This window comes from Vidua macroura (assembly GCF_024509145.1).
Source record: "Vidua macroura isolate BioBank_ID:100142 chromosome W unlocalized genomic scaffold, ASM2450914v1 whyW_random_scaffold_30, whole genome shotgun sequence".
NCBI classification, from domain to species: domain Eukaryota; kingdom Metazoa; phylum Chordata; class Aves; order Passeriformes; family Viduidae; genus Vidua; species Vidua macroura.
Window position 1 is genome coordinate 617,863 of NW_026530534.1, and position 26,893 is coordinate 644,755.

Genomic DNA, 26,893 nt, shown 5'->3' on the forward strand with positions numbered 1-26,893 from the left:
CCCTACCCCAGCTCCGAATGTCCCCCCGGCAGTAGCAGCCTCCGCCCCGTCTACCCACTCGCACCAGCTGTCCCGGCAGCGGGGATTCCCTTCCCCCCATGTCTCCTGAGGGACCCCCTCCCCTCTGGGTCCTTCTCCCCCTCCCGCTGGCTTTCTCCTCCCCTCCGCTGGGTCCCGCGGTTGCTCCCGCGGGTCCCCCTCCACACCTTACCAGGAGGGAAGCTAATCACAAAAACCCCTCCTGTTTACACACCAAAGGCTTCAAGCATGAAGTGTACCTCGGCTGGAGCTCTGGTGCAGATTCTAGGAGATCTGCCTCTACCTCAGATGACAGTGATTCCTCAGATTCAGACGATGAATTTGAGGATCCCTGGGTTCAAATCAAAAGAGAAGCAGCTCTGGATAAGAACTGTGAGTTCACTGAAAAATTAAAAGTCCTTGCTGCCCCAGTTAGATAGAAAAGGGGGTTCCCCCCCAAATGGAAAGCCATTCCTTATAGTGAGCTCAGAGAGCTTTGCAGAGCCTCCAAAGATTTTGACTGCTATTCTCCATATTTTAAAAATCTCGTACAAGTAACCTTCTCAACTCATGTGCTTGTCCCCCATGATCTCCGACATGTTATATCTCTCCTCCTATCACCCACAGAGCTACTTCTGTGGGAATCAATTTGGAAAAAACAATTAAAAACATTGATACAAAATTACCAATTGGAGGCCAGCCGAGCTTATCTCACTGTAGACCACCTGAGCGTGGAAGGAGAATATGAAAATGCACAAGCCCGAAATCTATCCGAAGCTGTTTTAGAGGACATTAAAAATCCTGCCCGGAATGCTTTATTCCAAACACCTGATGGTATCACTCCACAACAAAGTTTTGCTGACATTCGTCAGAGCACTGATGAAACATATTAAATTCATTGACAGATTAAAAGACACTATTGATAAGCAGGTCAATTGCTCAAGGGCCAGAGAAGAGCTGCTCAATAAACTAGCAGTGTCCAACGTGAATGAAAATTGCAAAAAAATTATAAGGGCACTCCCTCCAGACCCTGAACCCACCATTCATCAAATGGTGGAAGCCTGTTCCCATCTCACAACCACTGAACATATAGTAGCCATGGCAGTCAGCAAAGGAGTAGCTGAAGCCTTTGTAGCACAAAACAAACAAAATATGTGATGCTACAAGTGTAATGAACTTGGTCACCTCAAGGTGGAATGTGATAAGGACTTTGTGCAGAGACACCCCTCCACTGGTTGTTCCTCTGCTGCATGCTTAGACTGTAAAGAACATTTTAAATACTGTCCCCAGTTTCGGTATCACCAGCAGATCCAGCATCAGCCCTCTCAACAGCAGCACCAGGGAAACTTCCCGCGAAGCACAGGACAGACCTGCGCGATGACACCAAATGCCAAGCTGTTCTGTAGCCCTTTCCCCACCATCCTGGAAAACCAGAGCACCAACAGACCATTTGTGACAACAAGGAAGAGCTCCAATTCTCCGAGGTCTACCAATACATTCAGACAGGGACACGACGCACGCTGGTAAGCACCCTTTCCATCCAGCTTGAGGATAAGGAGATCTACCAAATTCCAACTAGTAAATTTGGACCCTCTAATGGACCAAGGGACATTTTAATCATAGGGGACTCTAGTATTGGACCAGACAATTTGCAAGTATTACCAGAAGTCCAAACTGTGGGACCAAGGGACAAAATTACTGTGACTGTCTCATGTGTACACCCACCTTGGTATTTGTCTAAGGGTACACCCATTGCCCAAGCCTTCCTCATGCCCACCTGGACTGACATTTTGCCAGAAAACCCTACAGTCTTGTGGGCAGAGACTGTGGGCTCAGACAGACCTATTATAGTGTGGTTTGTTTAACAAAGGGGACAAAGTTTATCTTCCAGGTGTAGCAGACACTGGAGCGGACATGACCATCATTTCCCGCTCCGAGTGGCCACAGGGCTGGGAACTAGTGCCAGCCAATGGAGTCATCAATGGGATTGGAGGAGCTGCCACCTCTATGCGAAGTAAACAAACAATCCTTATTCAAGGACCTGAGGGTCAGGTAGCCACAGTAAGACCTTTCGTGGTAAGGGCACCTATCACCTTATGGGGCAGAGACCTATTGTCTCAATGGGGAGCAAGGCTAGAAATCCCCTCACCACCGCAGGATTTTCAATCGGGGCCACTGTAGATGTAGAGCACCCAACCACACTGCTCACCTGGAAAACTGATGAACCAGTGTGGGTTGATCAGTGGCCCCTCTCAGATGAAAAGTTAAGGGCGCTCGAATCCCTAGTGGAGGAGCAATTGTCCAAGGGCCACACAGTACCATCCATTAGCCCTTGGAATACCCCTGTCTTTGTCATTCATAAACCAGGCAAAGACAAGTGGAGGCTCCTGCAAGACCTCAGAAAGATCAATGAGGTCATTAAGGACATAGGCCCTCTGCAGTCTGGCCTACCCTCACCCTCAATGCTCCCCCGAGATTGGAAATTAACAGTCATTGATATCAGAGACTGCTTTTTTAACATCTCGCCCCATCCCAGAGATGCCCCAAGGTTTGCATTTTCTGTACCATCAATTAATAGACAAGCTCCTCTCAAAAGGTATCAATGGAGAACTCTTCCTCAAGGCATGAAAAATTCCCTGGCTATCTGCCAAATGTTTGTTGCCCACGTTCTCTTGCCCATTCAAGAGAAATTCCCTTATGCGATAATTTTTCACTACATGGATGATATTCTAATTTGCACTGAGACTGACTATTATTTAGAGACTGTTCTCAAAAAGAGCATTCAGGCCATCGAAGGAGCAGGATTTGAAATTGCCACCAAGAAGATTCAACGGACTTGCCTGTGGACCTACCTAGGACTCCGGATCAGTGGAAGGACCATCGTACCCCAGCAGCTCACCATCAAGGACAACCCGAGAACTCTGAGGGACCTACATCAGCTATGTGGGAGCATCAACTGGGTTCGTTCACTGCTAGGGATCACAACCAAGGACCTCGCGCCCCTCTTCAACCTCCTGCAAGGCTGCGATGACCTCGATTCAGCACAGACAATCACGCCAGAAGCCCGGGTAGCGATCCAAAAGGTATCAGAGGCACTGTCCACGAGACAAGCCCACCACGCTGATCCCACCTTGCCCTTTCAATTTGTCATTTTAGGTGAGGCACCAAAGTTTCATAGTCTCATTTTCCAGTGGGACCCCACTCTGAAAGATCAGCTGTTAATTATAGAGTGGATGTTCCAATCACATCAACCACATAAGACTATCACTACACCCCAGGAGCTGATGGCTCAGCTCATCATAAAAGCCAGATTATGCCTCAAAACCTTAGTAGGGTGTGAGTTCACACATTTACCTCCCAGTGAAATCAGGCAAGCTGGAAGCTCTGCTCCAGACCAATGAAAACCTTCAGTTTGCTCTTGACAGCTACCCAGGTCAAATCTCTATCCACCTACCAAAACATAAACTATTTAATGAGTGTTTTAATATGGTCCCAAAATCATTAAAAAGTAGAACTCCTCTAAAGGCACTAACTGTTTTTAATGATGGCTCTGGAAAATCTCACAAGTCAGTTATGACATGGAAAAATCCTGATGCTCAGGAGTGGGAGTCTGATGTTCAGATTGTTCAGGGGTCCTCACAAATCACAGAATTAGCAGGCATTGTCAGAGCCTTTGAGAAGTTCAAACAACCCTTGAATCTGGTTACTGATTCGGCCTATGTTGCTGGGATAGCTGAAAGAGCAGAACATTCTTTGTTAAAGGAACTCCCAAATCCAGATCTATATAGTTTGCTTTCGAAGTTAATGTACCTCCTCTCCCACCGAGAACAACCATATCACATTATGCATGTGAGGTCACACACTGACCTCCCAGGACCAATTACAGAAGGCAACTGGAGAGCAGATCTCCTAGCCATGGCAGTGCAGACCACCCTACCTGACATTTTCAATCAGGCCAAATTGAGCCATCAGTTTTTCCACCAAAATCTGCCAGCCCTTATCCGGATGTTTAAAATCACAAAGGAACAGGCAAGAGCAATCGTGGGCTCCTGCCCCAATTGCCAGGATTTTGCTTTACCCTCCTGCTATAGGTTGATAGGGAGGTGAGTTTTTTTGGGAAGTTGTAGTTAAACTAATTAGTAGTTCGTTTTAAATATTGATATTTGGTGTAACTATGAAAGACTTAGATACGCTTTTGAGAATATACAGAGTTAAAAGTAGAGAATTTTTAGAGGATTTTTTTTGTTTGTTTTAGTTAGTGAAGAGTTTAGATTTTTTTAAATTTAATTATAAGTTAGGTGGGGGAGGGGAAGTTATGTGGTTTAAATTAAAGTAAGTTAGGAGTTATAGACAGAGAAGGGTGTGAAGAGACTAGAATTGAGTTGGTTTTTATAGGATGGAAGGGTAGAGAAAAATTGAAATGTTTTTCTTTTTTTTTTAGAGGGAGAGAGAAAGTTTGTATTACTTAAAAATTTGATATTATGTGTTAGTAATATGTTGGTAGAGGAGAAAGAGAAGGGCGGGGAAGGTGTTTAGTTGTGGGAGTTTTGGGTAGTTGAGATTTTAGGTTTTTTTGGAGTTTGAGATTTTAAATTTTGTTTTAGGTAAAGAAAGTTTTGTGAAATATTATTTTTCTTTGATTTAAAAAAGAAGATAAACAATTTAAGACTTGAAATATTAAAAGAAGATAGAAAAGAAATTTTAAGTAAGAAGAAATTATAAAGTATCTTTTAGTTAAACTTTTTTTGTATAACTATAAACTAAACTAATTCTCCTCATTACAGAGATTACATTTAAGAGAATGTAATGACTTAAACTAAAAAGTACAAGAGTAAAAGTAGCCTGCTTCAGTGAGTGACGTCATGTACAAGAATAAACAGAGAAAGGTTAAAGAAGCTATAGTAGTACTCTGTCTTTAAAGAAGATCTCTATTCTGAAAACCCTTAACCCTAGAAGAAAAGAAAATAGGGGGGCTGTTGTCCTAAAATAAGAAACTTATTCTTTAGTACTTAGCAAAGCATCCTTAAAAGAACCCTATAAGCAGTTTCAGTCCATAAACAGTAGTAAGAGAACTGTACATAGAAAAAAGATATCACAATAACAAATTTTCTCCAAATAGTAACCATGTGTAACATAAAAACATTACAAAGTTTCAACTGTTTCCTGTAAAAAACTATAATACAAGAGAGACTCCTCTCTCCCTTAATAAACTAAAAATTAATTATTTAAGTAGTAGTAACTTAATCAAGAATCCAAAGTTTTGTCTCACAGTGTTTTAGTAGAAATTGAGTAGAGGGAGGAGGAATGTTTCAGAAAGTTTTCATTCTAAATTCTGTGTGTTCCTTTTATTATAGTTGTAAGTTAATAAAGTTGTTTTTCCTTTATTTCTAAGCTTAAACCTACCCTGCTCTGTTTCTAATCACATCTCACAACACTCATTTGAGAAAAATATATTTTCATAGGTACACTGGCATTAGGCCAACATCAAACTATGACATTTTTGGTTCCCTGACTGGGAATCAAACCTTAAGCAAGTAATAAAATGAAAACTGTGAGATAAGATCAAAGAAGAATAAGAGCAAAGCATGTATTAAGTTATAAAGTTAAGGTAGATTAATAGTGAAAATCCAGGGGTAGAGGTTTAGTGTAAGTTATTGTTTTAAGTAGAAGTGTGTTAAATGTAATTTTGATAATAATTTTAGAAATGTGTGTTCTCAGAGGCGAAGGGTAGAGTGTCATAGGTTGACAGGGAGGTGAGTTTTCTCGGGAAGTTGTGGTCAAACCAATCAGTAGTCAGCTTTAAATATTGACACCTGGTGTAACCACTAAAGACCTAGACATGCCTCTGAGAACACATAGAGTTAAAAGCAGAGAACTCCCAGAGGGACACTCTCCTTTTGTTCCAGTCAGTGAAGAGTTCAGACCTCCCCTACCCAACCACAAGCTAGGTGGGGGAGGGGAAGCCATGCGGCCTAAACTAAAGTAAGCCAGGAGCCCCACACAGAGAAGGGGGTGAAGAGAATAGAACCGAGCCAGCCCCTACAGGACAGAAGGGTAGAGAAAAACTGAAATGTCTTTGTTCCCCCCCCAGAGGGAGAGAGAGAGACAGAAAGCATGTACCACCTAAAAATTTGATATCATGTGCCAACAATACACCGGCAGAGGAGAAAGAGAAGGGGGAGGGGGGGAAGGTGCCCAGCTGTGGGAGTCCTGGGCAGCCAAGATTTCAGTCGTCCTGGGAGCCTGAGACTTTTAACCCTGTCTTAGGTAAAGAAAGCTTTGCGAAACACTACTCCTCCTTGATTTAAAAAAGAAGAGAAACAGTCTAAGACCTGAAATACCAAAAGAAGATAGAAAAGAAATCCTAGGTAAGAAGAAATGATAAAGTAGCCTTTAGCTAAACTTTTCTTGTATAACCATAAACTAAACATCAAACCATAACACCTCCATGGGGGCCGGGGTTAATCCCCGAGGGCTCAAAAGTTTACAGCTGTGGCAAACAGATGTCACACACTACGCACCTTTTGGGAGACAAAAATACATTAATGTGTTCATAGTTACATTCTCTGGGCTGTATTCGCATCTGCCCACTCAGGAGAAAAGGCCAAAGACGTTGCCAAACATTTTTTTCTAGCCTTTTCCACACTAGGCATCCCCCAAGCCATCAAAACAGATAATGGTCCTGCTTACATCTCCAAAAATTTCAAACAGTTCCTAGATCAATGGGGGGTGAAACACACCACTGGCATTCCTCACTCTCCAACAGGGCAATCTATTGTAGAGAGGGCTCACTGTACACTCAAGAGAATCCTTGATCAGCAGCGCGGGGGAGTTGAAACACTACCAAATGTAGAAAGATTATGTAAGGCTCTCTATATTATCAACTTTCTTAATGATTCATTCACAGAGCCAAACCCCCCCATTATCAGGCACTTCTCCAACACTAGCAGAGCTCAACTTACTGATAAACCCCTGATCAAAGACCCAGAAATCAAGCAAATAATGGGTCCATTTCCATTAGTTACTTGGGGCAGAGGCTATGCTTGCGTGTCTACAGAATCTGGCCACAGGTGGATCCCCGGAAAGAATTTCAAGCCTTTTATCGAATCGCCAAGTGCAGCTCCCAGAGACACTTCCCTAGAACCTCAGAGACAGGAAAGAGACCAAACTCGGGCAGCGTGGAGGAGGAGAAGGAAAAAGACTGTAAACACAAAGGTCCCTCACAGAAGAAGATGACCCTCCACTGCTCCTGAAGACAAAAGACTCTGTTGAATTTTATTCACTCATTGTTTGAACTGTTACCTCTCTTTAGTTTGCTACACTGTTATCCCCCCTTGTTTTCCCACCCCTTTTCTGCTCAGTAAAAACTGAGGGGATAAGAAGGGAAGGTAGGAGGGGCTGTTAAGGTTATACAAATCTAAAAAAAATCCATTTTCTCAAACTCACTGATCAACTCATCACCCCCAAGCATCATGATATGTCTCCGGCAGCAGGGAACCTCCAACTGTTCCAGATAGGATTTTGGATGCTCCTCACCTTTCCATCAGTTTGTGCGTGGATCGTCCCTCAGCCCAGTCAGAACATCTGGGTCACACTAGCCAAGACTTTACAGCAAGACAATCTTTGCCTGTCTATGGGCAGCGTGGGCAACCCGCTGTCCACGTGTCTAGTAGGGATTCCCTTGGTAGCAGATGACTGGCCTATCACTAACTCAGATCTCTTCCGCACCACAGGCAAGAGGCCAAATCCAGTAGACACTTGGGATGAGTGGACAAAGATTCTGCCAAATGCTATAGAGGAACCCCAAGAATTGGACTTGCTGGGGTCCTCCAAAGCAACTTACTGTGTCAAATTTTACTTTAGATGACCGAGTCAACATTGGCCAGAAATTGACCCAGCAAAAAACACATACAGAAAAGACATATCACCAGTTAACAAAGGCTATAATAATCGAAATTGGTGTAATTACACCAGTCACATACTCTGTGTCCTCACTCCACCCCAAAGTGTTACCCCGGGGAATGTTTTTTATCTGTGGTGACCGAGTGTGGGCTGGGATCCCCTCACGTCTCCAGGAGGGGTCCCTGTAGCCTTGGCAGGCTTTCTACCCTCACTCCAAACATTACATTATTACATAACTGGAAACAAAAAAGCAAATTAGCACGCCAAAAGAGATCCTATTCTGAATTCAATGAAAATTGCAATAGCCAAATTTATGATTGGAACAAAGGAAAGAGAGTCGCAGTCTCACTTTTCTTACCTTGGGTGGCTGCAGCTAAGGCTCTTGGTGAGCTTTCTCACCTGGAGTGTTTACTTAGTAACCAGGCAAACGCTACCACCACTGCACTGTGACCTGCTTAGTGACAGTGAGGCTACCAGGCATGCACCATTGCAAAACAGAGCCGCCACAGACTTTTTACTGCTTGCCAATGGACATGGCTGTCAAGACATTGAAGGGATGTGCTGCCTCAACATCTCTTCACACTCAGAATCCATCCACACAAGCATCCAGAAGCTGAGGGAGCAAATAAAGGACTTAAAGGTGGAAAAATACCCAGATTGGATCAATGAACTTTTCGGAAAGTGGGGTTTCACAGGATGGGTTGCATCTTTTGTTAAAGGAATTTTTTGGATTGTGATAATTGTTTTTATCATTTTAGTCATGTTTCCCTGTCTAGTTAAGTGTATGCAGAAATCCACTGGGAAGGTCTTTTTAGTAAGAAAAAACAGGGGAGTTGTAGCATCCCATGAACTCTCTCCCCTCAGCCAATTCCCAAGCACATTGCCTTGGAAAGACTTATCATAGATTTCATTCCACCTGTGGGAAAAGACAAGACTCCCCCATGGAACTCAGTCTCACTGATCCCTATATTTCGCAACCTACCCTGGTTTCTCCTTTCCCTGTTTCCTCATTGGTTGAGTACCCCTGGTGGCTGCCCCCTCTCCCCTGGAGACCAATCGCCTTTGCCCTGCCCTTAGCTCCGCCCTCCCCCATCCCTTCCCCTTCTTAAGCCATCCAGAGCACATGCTCTCAACTCTTTTGCCTGGGTTTCCTTCAGCCACCACATGTAATTAACCTTGCTGGAATAAAATGCTGCAAAGAGCCTTCTGCCTCTCTCACTGAGCCAGCTGTGATGAGTGTTGTGTGTGGATCTGACTGCAGTGCCAAAATGCTAACCCAACCTGCTTTTCTACAGGAGAGGTTTGTTGGGAACAGATAATAGGCAGCAGCACCCACCATCCTACTCCCCCATTTTTATTCTGGGGAGTTCTGAGAAAGCTCAGAGAAAGAATTAAAACAATCCTTAATCTTTGCAGCTGGTGTTATTTACTTGTAAGATGTTTACAGGAAGGGTGTTGTTCCTAATTACCAATGATGTGAGGGATGTTGATTGAGGACCAATCAGGTCCAGCTTTGTCGGAATGGTCTATAAGAGAATGTGATGTCTAATAAACTCCACATTTGCCTTCTGAGAACATAGGAGTCTATGCCACTTCATTCATCCGTCCCTAATACAACAGCAACAAGTTGTGACTGCTTTAGGGATACAATGGAACCTCCATACCCCCTGGTACCCCCAGAGTTCGGGCCGGGTTGAAAAGATCAATAGAGAAATAAAGAAACACCTCCTGAAGCTGGTGACAGAAATTAAGATGCCATGGGTACGGCTCTTGCCACTGGCTTTGGCAAGAATAAGGGCCAGACCCAGGGGAGAGATTAAATTATCTCCCTTTGAATTGATGTTTGAAATTCCTTACCCTTGTAATTCTCAGCCTAGTGGGGGGGTAGAGATAAGTGATGTATATTTGAAACAATATGTGGCATGGATTCTTTCTCTTGTGAAATCTCTTCAACAGGAAGCTTGGCTGGCACAGACCCAGCCTTTGGACTTTGCTGTTCACAACATCCAGCCAGGAGATTGGGTCCTAGTTAAGGATTGGAAAGAAGCACCACTGGTGACCAAGTGAAGTGGACCTTTCCAAGTGTTGCTGACCACAGAAACAGCTGTCAAGACAGCTGAACATGGGTGGACCCATCACACTCGGGTCAAGGTGTCTGAGGCCCTGGAGATTTGGACATCTCAGCTGGAGGAGAAGGATGGGAAGCAGCGACTGACACTCTGCAGGAGTGGACTGGAGCAGCAGCCAGTGCGTCGACATGGGGGGAAGCCCTATGTGCCTACCCACAGACTGTCTGCTGAAATAGTCTGTGTGGGCATCCCTCCTCTCGGATCTCCAGTCATTGGGGGCCAATCCTCGCTGCCATTGTTTTCTTTATGTTAAGCTGTTTCTGTGCCTTCTCTCACCACAGGTGGTGCGGAAGACAACGTGAAAGTGAAAATTAGGTTAGGAGATTAGATTACACCGTTAGAATGTTTCTCTTAATATAATCTTACCCTTATATTCTCAGTTAGGTTGGGGCCAAAAGTGGGAAAATAATTTTTTAACCTTGGGAGAAGAAGTAGCAAAAACCTTTAACCTTAGGAATTGTTGGGTCTGCGGAGGGACAGGGGGATCTGAAAGCTGGCCATGAGTGACCAGCCCAGTTGAGCCTAAATGGTGGGTTAGCATCCTGAGTGAGGTCCATAATGGAACAGGATTTTGGGATGAAGAAGGAAGTCCATGGCAGCTTCATTCTTCTGAAAGGGGCATTTATTGTCTAAATAGAACAGGAAACATATATGTGGGAAAAAGCATTTGTGACTGGACTTTATCTCTGGGTTTAGATTGTTGGACCCCCAACTGTTCTCCTTATGATTGTTCCATATATCAAGGCAGATGGAATCAAACGCATGTTAAGCTCACCAGTGGTAGCTGGGTACGGTGTTCCTTCCATAATTACCAAAAAGATTTTGAAGGCTGTAAAGCAGTGGGGAAGGATACGTTTTTTGACCCCTTATTTTTAAGCTGCCCCCAAGATAATTCCACAAGTAGGACACGTGTTGTCCGTGACTATCAGTGGAAGTGGCAACACCGGAATGGAACTCGAGCCCTTTTTAATAGGTTCTGGTCCAGATCTAACAAAACAGATCTAGGATGTAACTGCAGGTGGAAACCTCATGTGGGAGCTTGGAAATGCAAATACTGTGATTCTTATGGCAGGGCAACCATTGTCAGGGGACCACTAGGCCCAGGAAGCAAGCTGTATTTTGACCCACCAATTGATGATGAAAATTGGAAAGGTCCCTTTGCCAATGGGACCTGGGCTTTAAAAGGGCATTACTGGATTTGTGGCCAATATGCTTACTGCGGGTTACCTCCAAACTGGTCATGGATATGTTATGTAGGGTATATTAGACCATTGTTCTTTCTGCTACCACAAGTTCAGGGAAATCAGTTAAGAATCAAGGTATATGATAATCTAATTAGAAAAAAGCAGTCAATTGATGTATCCCTGGCTGGAGGGAGCATGCAAAAGTGGGGTGAAGATGAATGGCCACTTGAACTAATTATACAACACTATGGACCAGCCACATGGAATCCTAATGAATTAATATCAGGTGCCAGAGAACTCATTCATAATTTAAATCAGATAATTAGGTTACAAGCTGTCTTTGAAGTAATAATGAACCAGACATGTGCAGCTATTGACCTCCTTGCTGACCAATCTACTCAGATGAGAAATGCAATATTTCAACATTGGATGGTATTAGACTATTTATTAGCAGAAGAAGGGGGAGTGTGTGGCAAATTAAATGATTCAAACTGCTGTTTACAAATGGATGACAATGGAAAGGTGGTGAAACAAATAAAAAAAAAGAATAAGAAAGTTATCTCATGTATCGGTCCAAACATGGAAAGGATGGGAATGGGACATGTTTTCGTGGTTACCTGGTGGACTATGGGTTAAACAAATGCTTTTCTTCCTCTTATATGCTGTAGCAACTCTAATCTTTTTACCATGTATGATCCCTTGCTTAATACAACTTATTCAACATAGGGATTCAAAGGGATGAAGGTAGTAGCCATGCCTAATGATCCAGAGATGGCTACAAAAGGACAGAAATTGATGTCACTGCAAATAATTGCAAAACCAAAAAGACCCAGGAACAGGAAATTAAGTCAATGATAACTAAAGTTTGTAAAGACATTTAAAAAAAATAAAAGACGAGGGATTGAGAGGAATGAGGGATTTGTCTTTACAAACAAGCTGTGTGTCTGCTGGTAGATAAAACTAGCACTGAGAGATAAAAGAAACAATGGAAAGCATTCCACTGATTGATGAATGGAAAAATATATTTGCCTTTACAAACTGTAGGCTTGCTGATAAATTAAACTAGATATTGAAAGATGAAAGAAACAATGGGGAAAACCCCTAAATTCCATAAGAATTAAAAATTAAAAAAGGAGGGTTATACATTAGAGGGAAATCTTCGGTATCAGGTGTTTCGGGAAGTCTGTACCTCTCAAGTACCTCAGCCAATGGGGAAAGAGAGAAGGGAAATGTGGCTGGGAAATTAGGATAAAAAGGAGGCTGCGTCCTCCAAAAATTTGAGAGACCCTAGGGGAATGCCCCATGGCCTCTCTCTTTATTCAAGTTCCAAAATATTTGTCAACCCTTAAATGCATGTTCTCCAGCTGTTTCATTTTGCAAAATGCACTCCAAATTACTTCAGTTCTTTCTGTCAGATACTATCAACTGCATCCCTCACCACAACCTAATGAACTCATTATACTCCACACAGAACAGGACAGAGACCAAAATTACTGTACATCTAACAAACAGCAAATAATCTCACAGCACAAACTGTGAAACTTCTAGGTATTGTCAATGATTTTGCCATAATAAGCAAGCAAGCAGAACCAAGTGAGGAAACAACTTTGACAACATTCCTTGCTCAACAGCTGACTGTAATACTAAAATCAATTTCTGGTCTTTATAACTTAAAAACTCAATAGCTGAGAAGGGAGAAAAAGGAAAATATGGGGTTCAACTTGCAGACAGCATGTCTACAGTAGCACTAAGAAGACTGTAGGTACAGCTTTCAAACCAGACAGAAACAGTGCATTAGTGAAAGAAGAAAAATTAACTTTAAAATGAAAACCAAAAGTTTTTTACCTGTATTCAGCTCCCCATCCTTTAACAAAACTCATTCTTATGGTACACATTCTAGTAAGCTGATAAACTGCTTCAAAACCTTGATTCACAGATTGAGCCAGAAGAGCAGCAAATTCTTGGTTATTAAAGATTTTTAGGTTGCATCCTATAAAGAAAAAAGTCCAAAGAGTACAATCAATCAATGAATATTTGTGTTTGCTACACAGAAACCCAAAACTATGAAGAAACTATGAAAAGGAAAGCAAATGTCCAGTGAATACATTCACTGAATATTTTTACACAAGACCTTGAGTAAGCTACTAACCTGGTGGAATTTTGCACACAGTTGCAGGATGCCAGCCATATCTTTGATTACAGTTGGGGCTCTGAACAAAAATTGCGCTATCACTTAAGCACTCAGCAAAAACTTCTCCACCAATGTAATAGAGACGTACTCCCCTTCCTGTAGCAAAATTCAATAGAACTCTAGTTATGATATGACCCAACAAGATTAACAAACAAGAGAGGATTTTGTTTCAGAGAAGGCCAAGGTTTTTCTTTATAACAGAAACAGAAATCAGTTATCTACAGAACAACACTGCTGGGCTGACAGCTGTAGCAGGAGCAGAACACAATTAACTTGCATTTTTCCTCCCACAAACTCAAAATATTTGAAGGAGAAGTAGAATAATTTTTGGTCAAGAGTGAGATAGAATTTTCTAGCCATGTAATGGCTTATAACCAAATCAAAATTATAAAGCCGTGTTCATTACCAAATAATTTTTTACTTAAAGAAATACCAGAATCAAAATTAAAATATTAGGTTCAAGAGAGTGCTAGTATTAAGGTGTTGTATATGAAGCAGCACAGGCCACTATGGCAAAAAAGGAAAACACAGTGTACCACTTCACTCTTTGCTTACATGCACCCATACTATTTCACAACCCACTGCATACCCCTTTCTCTGTAGTACTTGAACAAAATCAACAGGACTTAATTCAGCCCTATTACGAAAAAAACCCCATAAGAAATATTATTGTTCACTTTTAAAGTGTGGTTTTGTTCTCTCTCTCCGAGTGGAAAAAAACTTGTATGGCTTATTTCTAGCAGAAGATAAGTAATGTACAATTGAGCTCTCAAAGGAAGCTCTTTATAATTAACAGGTTCTTTAAAGGCCATAGTTTCTATTTTCCCTTTTCTTTAAAATAATTTTTCAAACAAAATGTGAATTGCTCCATTAAAAAAAAAAGTGAGAGTTCCTTACATTTTTGCTTTTCCTCATCATTGATCATTTTGATTAGTTAGCACAGGTATAGCCTGGGCTTCTGCACATCTAAATTTTTATTAGACAAGCATTTGGATTTGGCATAGAGGCACTCAGAAGATTCTATTAAAGAAGTTGAAATTTTTACTAAAAATCAAACCAAAAAACCTCATAAATGTTGCTAAATAAAATAATCCAGAAAAAAAGGCTAGTTTATTGAAGAACCTAAAGCCAAGACACTGCATTGTTGTTGGGATGTTGGGGGACACGAGACAGATGATGGACTTTGGACCTTATTAGTATAAGAGATTTGATAAACAAAATACCTTGGCAAAAGCAAACGAAACTTTGAAAATTAGATCTAGATTGCAAGAAGATTAAATCAGACAGGTTTACCGGAAAAAGAAAATCTGATTAAACTCTGCAAGCAAGAGATGTTGTAATATGCATAAGTTTGTGTATGTGATTTTAACCTAATCATTGTACGACACATTACTAGTCTCCCTAAAATAGTATATATGCATTTGTATCCCACAATAAATCGGATTCTGATCACCGAATCAGTCTTCCCCATCTCTCTTCATCGCCAAAACATTGTAGAAAACAATATTCTTTGCTAACCATTACAAAGGAAATCTTAATAATGTCAAAACAGCATGTTATCTCAACTGCAGCTTTTCCCATTTCAGAAAAGCATTCAAGTGCTACCAATGTTCATTCTGCATTTTATAAATTAGAATAAACTAAGCAACACGCTAATATTTTGCAATTAAAGCTAAAATTTCAATTATAAGCAACTCTGAATATAAATGCTACTTAGGGCAGAGCAGTCCAATGAGGAGCCTGAAAGCCAAAAACCTGCCCCTTGGGATACTTTGATGCATCATCTTTTTCCAGAAGGCAGAGAACAGCAACATAAGCAACAGAAATCCCCTAGAGTTGAGTGGCTTCCTCCTGTGCCACTTGCATCCTGACAGTTGTGTGACTGCTGCTGCCATCAGCTTAGTGACTACTGATTGAGGAAAGGGAGATCCTTTCAGCTGTAGCTATCACTACATCTCTTCCCAATTGCAACAGGCTGTGGTAACAGAAGCAGCTATATTTCTCCTCAATTTCAGAGGCAGCGACCTCTCTACCTTTCGACTTCTGTCCTTAGCAAGAGAGATCAAGCTCCTCTTGGCAGGCCCCAAGAGAGAAGTTCTATGGCTGGCTGCACAAGGGGGAAAGGAACCCAAAACACAGATCTGCCCATCCTACCTGGATCATTCCAGATAATTTAATGTCTAAAATGAAATTAAAGATCAGAGATCTTTACCTATGTGTCGCCTTGTCATTTCCACTGTAGCATTTCTGTTTACGTTGGAAAGCAAACCTAGACAAAATCGTTCTGAATTTGATGGATCTGTAAAGCCATCTACAGTCAGGGAAGGCTGGGATGCATGGAAGGTTTCTCCCACTCTCTGATTCAATTCATAATATGCTATTGAACACCAAAACGCAGGCTCCGAGTAAGTAACTGGTTGCAAGTCTATAAAAAAAAATTTAAAACAAGCTTAATACAGAATTCAAGGCTGAAAAGAAATCTATCTGCCCTGCTACTTGTCTCTCCCAGAAACAACAGCTGTTAGTCTCCACAAATTATATTTTACTTGCTGTCATTTTTACCTACTCCAGTAAACATAATGGAATTTAGATTTTCACACAAAGGAAGAAGGAGGGGAAGAGGGGGTGATCTAATCTGACCACAGCTCATTTAGTTCAGTACTTGCATTTTGCTTGGCAAAATTATTAAACTAATGCTGCTGTGAGTGCCAGATGTTGAGACATTTCTGTTGCTTTTCTATAACTTACAAACATTTTGGCAATGTTAAAAAAAAGATTAAACTATCAAACACTGAACCACACAAAGGAAAAAATATTAATATGAAAATGATATTTTCTTATATTACACTAGATCTTATACCATCTCTATCTAAAAGTTGTTCTAAGGTCCTTTTACTCTCCCCTATGAGAGCTCAATATCTTCCCTGTGCATCTTCAGCTTTTCCTGAGCTGCTTCCCCTTTTTACCTACCCTCATTACTTACTAAGTGTTCTGAACAGCATTTTTCTATCATCATTCCTTAAACAAACCCAGGGGAATCTGATCTTCCTGAGGCATTTATACAAATACACAGCAATAGCACCTGATCGAAGCAGGTGGGCAACTAATGTGGGAGCAATGATTGTGTTGCGGTTACAGGTGAAGCAGTACAAGAGAAGAGTAGCAGAACAAGGGAGTCAGCAAGTCTAGGCAGCACTATGGATTGGCTAACATCCTTTAAACTATTTATTTTATAAATGCTAGTCCTGCACACACAACCATATTATTCTTTCTCTTTGCTAGGAACTCAACAGTTACAGAAATAGAGTAGTAGTTAAGAAGTTATTTACCCAGCCCTATTATGTTTATCATCAGGAAGCCAACCCAATAGTCTCCTCCTAATACAGTTCTTAATTTTTTTAAAGTACGTTTTCAGTTTTAATGTAATATATACATAAAGAAGAGTCATCACACAGAGAAACAATTACAAGAATTTCCAGCTTACCCAGGCTATGATTAACTGGAGAAAGACTACTAGGAGACAGCTCTGCTGGAGATCCTGTTGAAGCAATACAGATTGTTTCAGAGCAAATGACTCTCATTATTTCAGATAAGTAGGAATAACCATTATCTAGATATAGTTTTACATTGAAATTCTTCGGAATAAGAAACCTCAGAAATACTAACACCACTTTTCCAGCATATCACACACTTATTGTGAATTAAGACTGCATTTAATTTTCCAGACTCATGGGACCCTACTCCTCCTCATAAACCTAATTAACATCTTAGTGTTGTATTTGGCAGAGCTTTCACTTCATGCACACTCTATGAACATAACTTTATGTGCTTGTCACAGAATCACAGAATGGTTTGAATTGGAAGGGACCTTCAAGATCATCTAGTTCCAATCCCTCTGCCATGGGCAGGGACATCTTCCACTAGACCAGGTTACTTAAAGCCCCATCCAACCTGGCCTTGAACACTTCCAGGGATGGGGCAGACACAACTTTTCCGGACAACCTGTGCCAGTACCTCACCACATTCACAGGAAAGAATTTCTTCCCAATATTCCATCTAACCCTACTCTCTATCAGTCTGAAGCCATTCCCCCTTGTCCTATCACTCCATGCCCTTGTCCAAAGTCCCCCTCCAGCTCTCCTGTAGCCCCTTTAGGTACTGGAAGGTGCCCTAAGGTCTCCCTGGAGCCTTCTCTTCTCCAGGCTGGACAACCCCAACTCTCTCAGCCTGTCTTCATAAGAGAGGTGCTTCAGCCCAGTGAGAAGGTAGTGACTTCTTCCCAAATTCAGTGGAAAAAAAGCTAAGAAAAAGTGGATGAGACAAGCAAGATATTGCTTCTATTCTCAATGGAGAGTGTTTATCTCTAGAAGAACAACCTGGATTTCCTCATTTGAGATTATTCTTTCCTGGAAGAAGGAAGGAAAAAATTTAGAAAAACATGAACTCTCCAACACAATTTGTGCACTTGTAGACAAGATACAAAGAGGCTTTGCACAGAATCATTCCTACAATATTTGCTGATATCAGGCTTTTTAAATTAAGGTAGCCATTATCACACAGTGGGAAAATATTGCAGTTCTTTTGGAAACTGGTGCAGTTGATTCCAACTAACTGAAAAAGATTGCTAACATTAGCTAACCAAATATATTCAAGTCTGCCAGCAGATAGTAGGATGTTCTTATCCAGCACATTAACTGTTTTTTGACAGTCTAAAGCCAACCACATTCTCTAGAAATTCTTTCATACAAAGGCACAGATGCTTCATATTTCTACTACTCTTTCAATAGACCTTTCTATATAAGAATTGTTTTGAAACATGGCAGAAGTGATAAGGTGCCAGAGGTAAGAGACAGGTTCTCAAAATTCAGAGTCTGAAACTTGTTTAGGCAAACAGACACATTGCTTCAACGAACCTGTTTCCAGAAGGTAAAGTTGGGGATGTTTAAAACAAATCAGCTATTAAAATCTGATGAAGACTTAATTAGACCTGTATGTTTTTATTACAAAACAAATGTAATGTACTTAATATGGCACAGAATGTTTTAAAAGCATTCCCCTAACAAAATATTAATTTGTTCACTAAAGACTGAAAGTGATATTTTAAGCAGAAAACACCAGGTTGTACAGAGGAAAACTGCCATAATCTTTTAGGCTGAATTCATGCTGCTATTCAGAGGGATCACAGCTAGTGATCCCAAGTTTCGAAAGTAGTTACCTGTATCCATGCTTTGGTTCAACTGCTGGTCATTTGTTTCTCCATCTTCACTGATATATCCTGGAGGTGGTGTTTCTGTCAAAAAAAAAAAACCAACAAAACACCTAATGGTTCAATGACTGAAGAAATTAAAATACTCCTCATGAGCTCCATTCAATACTTAAATACTTTATTAGAATGTCATTTTGCCATCCATTTCTCCTTCCAGTAGGTCTTCAAACACATTACCTGCCTTAACTGTCTATGCAAAATGTATAATCTCTTTTATGCCAGTCAACTGTTCAAATGTGTTATATAATTAACAGATAATACTTGTCTTTTCCATTTAAGACAAGATACTTTAACTAGAATAAGTAACAGTTTTGTAATTGTGATCAACAGCTTTCACATTTAGTAGAATTACAAATGAAAAAAACCCCACATCTGGTGACTTGCACAAAAAAAAATATCATGTGAGCTGTCTTAACGTACTATAATGTACTATAACCATCAGATCCAATACCCTCCCATGCCTTATAGATTTGAAGGTTACTTTTCAGTTCAATTCCCAAATCCATTTTCCTTCATTATCTAAAAATTTCACTCAATAATAACCATATTATTTAACTAGTTACACTGCACAAGCTCTATTATCATTATTACTTCCAAGCTCTATTAAAACAATCATCTATTCTTTTAACTAGCTTTCTTTAAAGATGGAGTTTCAGTAACCAAAGCAAATTCAGAAAGAAGTTTGAAGCATTCTGATACTAGAAACTTTGCCTAATTCAACAGAATTGTCTTCAAAACCCAGAAGAGTATGCATGTTCCTTTTCTCCATTCAAAAGGTACTTTGTAATCCAGATAAGTTAACCAATTGCCTTTCAGGAAATAATTTTCTTTGAACTGGGCAAATGTCTTTTCCTATATGGAGTCAGACTTCGATGATCCTTGTGGGTCCGTTCCAACTCAGGATATTCTATGATTCTATATATTAAAGGCAAAACCTGGATTGCTTTAGTGAAAGTGTTTGAAGCTAACTATGTCTACAATTGCCTTAGAATTGTCTCTGAGACATCTGAGGGATTAAGTACATTTAATTACATTATTATCAAATAGCAGAAATTTAAAGCTTTTTGCCTAAGAATTAAAATCAAATTATATCAAATATCATGTCTGAGATTTACAGCCATATATTAAGGTCAGAAGGAAGTCAGTGACAGGAAACTAGATTAAGTCAGTTGATTAAAAAAAATTAACCAAAAGAATTATCGTTCATTCACTGTAAAACTAGTGAGCTAAATATAGATGTGACAAAATTCAAACGAGAATTTAAAAGGGTGATTAAAGGAAATCTTCACTATCAAGAATTATGATAACAAAAATCATACTAATTTTGAACATTTTTATTGAATTCATTGTGATAAAGTGGACTCCACCCTTCTCCAAATTATTCATTATAGTTAAGGCCACAGCCATGGTAAAAGGTCAAAAACCATTTCCAATCCAACCCACGCCTCCTGTTTCCAGTTGCTAATCTAGAGTCTTTGGCACAGATTATTTTCCATAACTAATCTCTGTCTGAATAGAAATTTCCTCCACGTAGTAGTATTAATTGAACATACAGCCCCAACAGGCATCCTGCACCTTCACGACTGCCATCTTCCCAGTTATAAGTGAAACCAACCTCTCTGTAGACCATGTACTGAGACAGTATTGTGGTGCAAAGCTACCATGGTCTTAGTTTGGCCTACTGCTAAAGAAAATGCTTCTCTGAAGCAGGCTGTCAAGATACACAAGACTTATCAGAACCTAGCTAAGTGTTCAAGATTAAGTCAGCAAGGTCAAATAAAGTAAGATGCCATGAATACAACAGGAGGGTGTCAGTGACAAAGGAGGCAAGGTGTGGTTAGCTGCATAAACATTTGAAAATCATGTGAATACCCACAATCACCATGAACAAACTTCCTGCAAATAACTACCTAGCTACTTTAGCTCATTTCCATAGCACTGGATTTGCAAATGGTAGCTTTCCAGTAAGTTGTTAGGAAATGGTATCAAAAGCCCTCAGACTGAGTCAAAAAAGGCATACATCAGTTAGGAAAGCAGCACCAATTTCTATCCCCTTAAATTGCTCTTTAAAGATCTGCTGTCCCTAGGTGGCCCAGATTAAACAGATGAGAACAAATTTATTGCATTTTTTAATGCCATTTCAATTCTTGGATACATTTAAAGAAAACACAAGCAATGACCTGCTTAAGACACACTGATACAATTTCTATATTGCACATATTTGAGTTTCAAGTAATTTTATTCTTCAAGAGAGTCTAGATCTGAATTTTCAGCTTGTTCATAACATAGCTGCATGAAACATTTATGAGAAAACTTCAGCTTTACTTGGTTTTACACTCCAGGCAACTTCCCAAAGGGACAGGAAACACAAAGTTGGGGCAGGAAACAAAGTTCACTGATTTTATGTTTCAGTAATAGTGCCAGGTTTTGGGTGCACTGTAGGAGGTTAGTCTTGGGGTAGGGAAGGGGCAAAGAAGAGAAAGAAGGAATTCTTTGATTTCAATATTGTTAGGTTGCTCTTTCATACTAAAAAGACAAAACTGTGCACACAATAGTAACAAACACACAAAGCAGACCTTGATCAATTGTGGACTACAGATCAAAACACTAAGTCACTGATTTGCAACTTAAAGTTTCTCCACAAACTACATGTGGTGAGATTGAGTAGTGAACTGCTGCTCAATCTCCAACACACAGCATTTGGCAACCCCTATATGCTTGTAAAACAGATTGAAAGCATAATACAAAGGTCTATTTTTCACTCATTAGCATTCTGAATCTTAAATAAGCTACTGAAACCAAGTAAGCAATATAGTTTCACACAAGATCGTGTTCTGCAAACAGCAATGTTCAGGTATTTCCATTGGAACTAATACACAAAATCAACTAGATCTAACTTATTGTCACATCTTGCAATTAATTTGATCACTTAGGAGCATAAAATTACCATCTTTGTTTCAGCGGCACAATGTCAAACATACTGTTTACAGTGAAAGTTAAGAAAATACCTGGTATGTAATTGCTCTGTGGTTCAATTCCAGCTGGAAAGTTAGTGTTTTCAGGAATGGAATGGGTATAGTCATCAAGAGGCGGCAGTTCTGTTAGAATCTCAGTGTGCCGTGGCACTAGTACAGGAGGCAAGACTGGAAAAGCAAAATTCGAAGCATTGGTAAGACCCTCAAAATGCACGCTTCTGTGAGCTAAAAGGAAAAAATATCTATCTAGACCATCTAACAATTTCTTCAGATGTTTTGAAATTTTCTGAATCTCAGTACTGCTAGTATTACGATTGTACTGCTAGTGGTAGAAACAGATTCCTGAAGTGCCTCTTGAGTAAGACTATTCCACATTAGCAAAGGTGAGTCATCTCTGTTCTCCTTTTAAGTCTGGGTCATATTTAGCCATCTGGAAACCACTAGTGGTCCTGGAAATGTTTATCGGGATAAAGGTATCTCCACATTCATAAAGATTTTTCAGTAATTTTACTATTAAAAACTATCAGGTGGTTTTCTCAAAAGCTGTATCCCTAAGAATCTTGTACTTTTGGCAAGAGAAAGCATTTTTCTCTTCTTCACTTATAACATGCTGATCAAGTACGTACAGATGCTATACAAAGTCAGAAGTATTCTTCCTACCTGGCGTCTCCACCCTCTGGTAGTGGTAAGGGTTTACACATACTTCATCCTTTTTAAGATTAAAAGCATATTCACAGTTTTCAATTGCTTTAAGTTCATGGTGACTGTGAAGATCTGGCCAGCGCCACAAACGACAGTAAATAACATGTGGCAATCCTTTACGATGAGATACCTGTAGACGGCCATCGAGAGATCTGGAGGGAAAATATGTTAAAAAGTTTTTACAGACTGCATGTTCTTAGCCACTTAAGCAAGAGTGTACACACATGGGATGGGTAGTTTATTCATTCTCAGAATTCAGTAGATTGATACTGCTAGTGACATTTATACTCTTGTTGAAAGGCTTCAAATGTGATAAAAATGATCATATCAGTAGTCTCTTAACTTGTATTTGAGTTGCTCTAATCAAGTGGCAGTTAAATTTAGAATTCATTACAAGCCACTTTACCTCCAACCAAGTATTTAGGATGATTGCTTCATATATTTTTTAAATGCAGAAGAGAGTTGTTAAAAAAAAATCACACACTTAATGGTCCCTTCCACTACTAAACCTCAAAGCTTTGCTGTGGCATAGATGCTTTATGGCTTTAAGAATTCCAACAGGACTGTAAATAAGCCTATAAGCAGTCAGCTGCCCAAGTGATCCACATGGCAGTATAACTGCAATGCAAAATGCATGAATGCACATCTTTTAAGGACTGTACAGTTTATCTTCTTGACTTCGTCTGCCTTACTACCAGCTGAAATAATTTTGCTAGTTTTAAGACAGACTGCATATGCTTACACAAATGCAGATGTTTATGATTGTTATGGGATGGGAGACAAACCTCAATACATAAATCAAGTAATGTGACATGAAAAAATAAAGACCCTGTTTAGAATTTGCCTGCCATTAACTACTGAAGAATTTACAAACAATTCTTTAGTAGCTCATATCTGAGCCAATTAGCAAGATTTAACTGAAAGCTTGTGACATACAAAGCAGTTTAAATACTTTGTAAGATTAGGCCTAAAGAATCAAGCTTCCCAACGTTGTTAATATAAATACCAAATCATATTAGAGCTTGCATTTAACAAGTCTTCCCATTCTTTCAATAGCACTGTCATGAAAAATCAATATTGCAGAATTAGAATTTCATTGGTCAAAACATCAGCTGATAACACTTGGATTTCTACACTGGCAAGCAAATATCTTAAGATGCTGTACCATGAAAGGCCTAGGAAGTATTTTAGTCTATTTTACAGCTAAAGCATCCCATTACAGACCCTCCAAAGCCAATCCCTCCCACAATATTTCTATGATGCAAGAGGGCAGAATATTCACCTGGTTTGTTCAGAGAAGCTGTAAATGCCTGTTGTATCCCACTGATCTATCGTGTTTGGTGTACTCAGTCCCCAAATTTCAGAACAAGTGCTGTGCATAATAAATTGAAAACAAAAACAAAAAATTGATATGAATATGGAACATGGTTATTCAAAACACTATGGTGTCAAACATGGAAAAACATACAGAATACTTCCTTTCACATAGAAGATAGAGCATTGTTAGACTTGCATTTAGACTGACATCTCATGCTGTATTTTCTATATGAAGGAGGCTATCAAAATGGAACAAGTGATTCAAGGTAAATGATAAATGTTTTTAAAAGTTGAACAAGTTCTCCGCTTTTAAGTAGTCAGTACAGTTGTAACATTACTTAAAATAGGCTAAACTTCTTCAGCCTAGCTCTTAAAAAATTCAGTTTTAAAGGGTAGTTTCTGGGATTGTTTCTTGGGGGTTTTTTGTTTGTTTTTAAACATAAGCTTCCCTAAGACTTCAAACAAATGCCATGTATATCTGAAACTGAACATCACAATCTAACTTTCAGATACCACCACTTAAGCACTAATCTCATTCTCCATGCACATACTAATTTCCTGCTTTCCCCAAAAGAGGAAAATTCAGACTTTAAAGAAAAGCACATCGTAGCTAATACGTCTCATTGTTTTCTGTACTCTCCTTGATTAAACAACTAAATATTCTTTTCCACAGTATACAAAACACAGAATGCTTAACACAGTTTTACAGTATAGCATTTTAGGATTCAACTACAGGATAACAAACCTTTAATTGCTAAATCAAGAAGGAGGAAAAGAGAGACAACTAAGTTTTTACCAAACTGGTTCAAGGACAAGATCACAACAGCAAAGAAAAAGAAGCCTTCAGTCAGAGGCACAAACTAAAAGAAGCATCAGATTTAAACAAAGCAAGAAAACAGCATGGGTTCGTAAACAGAAAGCAGACTCAGAAGCATAAATCCAGCTCAGCTCTATCACAGACTTGCTCTGTGATCACTAAAAATGGACAGTTTATTTTTATATGTGACATACAACTAGACTTCGCACCTCAGAAATTATGAGAATTTGGTTCACAAGCAACTTACATCTCTATTTCCTAATTACAGAGCCTGAAGTTTGACTGTCTGCTACAGTCCCTTTAAAATAAATAGCCTCTGAAAAGTTGCAAGAGAAAGAAAATAATCCAAGTTCACCAAACTCCTGGTTTTAAATATAGGTGTTTTGATTTAAACTACTAAACTTAGCTGATGCAGTCGAAAGTTTGTATTGAGTGCTTAAGGGAAGAGAAGTGGGTATTTTTATTTCCCCTCCCTACACAGGGAAAATTCAGTAGTGTTATGAAACAAGAAGACATAAACATAAGTGTGGGCTACTGATGAAGGGAATTAATGGTTCTTGTCCCCTTCTTGCCTGTCCCAAACACCTCACTTTTAGTGCCATTCCAGGGAGGCTGAAATGTTCATGCAATTGAGCGGCAACCCAAATCAATCAACTGGCTATCTGACCACAGAACATACATGGCAGAAAATTTAACTTTTGAGAGTTACTTTTCATCTAGATCACTTCTATTCACTGTAGAGCTACACGAACACTACAAATCAGGAATAAGACTATAATTGTGGACAGCAACCTGCATTTATCACAAATAAAATCGTCACATAAAATATGGCCTTTGACATTTTACTGATTACGGACACAAATAAAATCTTGTAGTAGAGAACATTTGTCTAGTAGAGCACAGCAGAGTGTCAGACGAGAAGGCCCATTCTCTGATTTAGATCCAGCTCTTCAAAAGAGCCAACTCTCCTGAACAAGTTACATCTATCTCAGACACAGGCAGCATCACAGATCTCTAGAAAGTGGGCAAAGAGGGATCCTGAGCATCACTATATCAGCAGAGCATACAGCCTCTTTTTCACATTCCTAAGATGTCTCTAGGATGGTAGACTGCCAGAAGCTGCGTAATGATTAAAATAGTTGCCCTGAAGACACATAAGGTGCCTGTGGGATGCCAGGGAGCATTCCAACACTGTACTGTGTCCTTAAATAGTCACCACTGCTGCTTGTAAGACAGACCATCACATACATTAAATCAGAAGAACAATCAGCAGACACAAAGCCTGCTGCATATTAATTGACACAGTCAGCTCATCACCTTTGAGCAATGGATCCTTTATACAAAGCAGTGCTCCAAAGCTGACACTGTTACAGATTACACATTCCCAAAATTGTTGGGTGCATCACTGGTGAAAGCATGGCATGCCACACATTTGCTGCACAAGACTTAAGATAGCACATGCAAAAGTAAAATTTCACAGTTCCTGACAAAGCATGATGAATAGGAATAGTATTTTATATTGCTAACCTCTTATCTCTATAAATATTCAAACTATCAAAGCCGACAGCATATTTCATAACCTACAGAAAGACAAACAGTATCCTGAAGTGACTGCAACAGTCATAGGTTACAATGAAGCTCAGGACAACATGGAGGGAAGGCAGGCCAGGAGGTACAGAAAAAGTGAACAGTTAGAAGTTAGAGCAAAACTGCTCTAGCCTACAGCAGCTTACATGACATGCTATCTTCCAGAATGTGTCTGCTTGGAGTTAGGATTAACAGAAATCTTTTACTGGTTCATCGACATTATGACTATACTCAACTCCAATAATCCACAATCAAACACAGAAGAGCCTACAGGAAATCAACCCATACGAACAATAAAGTTAGCTCAAAATAGCTTTTACTGTTCACTGAAAGAAACATCTGAGGAAATAGAGTGGTCTCTCCACTCTCCTGCTCACATAAAAGATCCATTACCTGAGATGCAAGACTGTCTCCCCACTACATCACCCAGACAGTAAACAAGGCCTCTTAATATTCACACACATACACACTAAATCAGAATTAAATTCCTCACAATCCTAAAAAGCATACTTCATGCACAGCACTTCCATGAAAGACTACAATATGTTCATTCATATGCAAGCAATAGCCTGACAGAGGGCAGACACATCTATTCATCCCAGAAAGGTGGTGCTGGAAAGGTGACTGCATTCTAAAAGATGTTTAAACAACCACTGTAAACAAACACTAAAACCCTCTGAAAGGGAAACAGGAGTACAGAATTACTGTCCCAAAATAAATAGGATGCATTCTCTCCTAAACCTACCATTCTGAAGCATCCAAAACCCCTTGTGAAGAGTCCTTTCTATTCCTTATTCCATAAAGA

At 39.9% G+C, this 26,893-nt stretch overlaps 1 protein-coding gene across 1 annotated transcript in view; it reads right to left on the reverse strand.

Annotated features, from left to right (window-relative positions):
• The window catches only part of LOC128822722 (mothers against decapentaplegic homolog 2-like), an 89,713-nt gene that overhangs the window by 21,498 nt on the left and 41,322 nt on the right, over nucleotides 1–26,893 (reverse strand). Inside the window, exons 3-10 of the mRNA XM_054004538.1 lie at nucleotides 23,650–23,739; nucleotides 22,326–22,519; nucleotides 21,699–21,833; nucleotides 18,640–18,714; nucleotides 16,909–16,962; nucleotides 15,637–15,849; nucleotides 13,383–13,520; nucleotides 13,079–13,223 (exon numbers count right to left, since the gene is read on the reverse strand). Of these exons, the coding sequence (XP_053860513.1) occupies nucleotides 13,079–13,223; nucleotides 13,383–13,520; nucleotides 15,637–15,849; nucleotides 16,909–16,962; nucleotides 18,640–18,714; nucleotides 21,699–21,833; nucleotides 22,326–22,519; nucleotides 23,650–23,739 (1,044 nt within the window). The remainder of the gene's footprint in view (nucleotides 1–13,078; nucleotides 13,224–13,382; nucleotides 13,521–15,636; nucleotides 15,850–16,908; nucleotides 16,963–18,639; nucleotides 18,715–21,698; nucleotides 21,834–22,325; nucleotides 22,520–23,649; nucleotides 23,740–26,893) is intronic.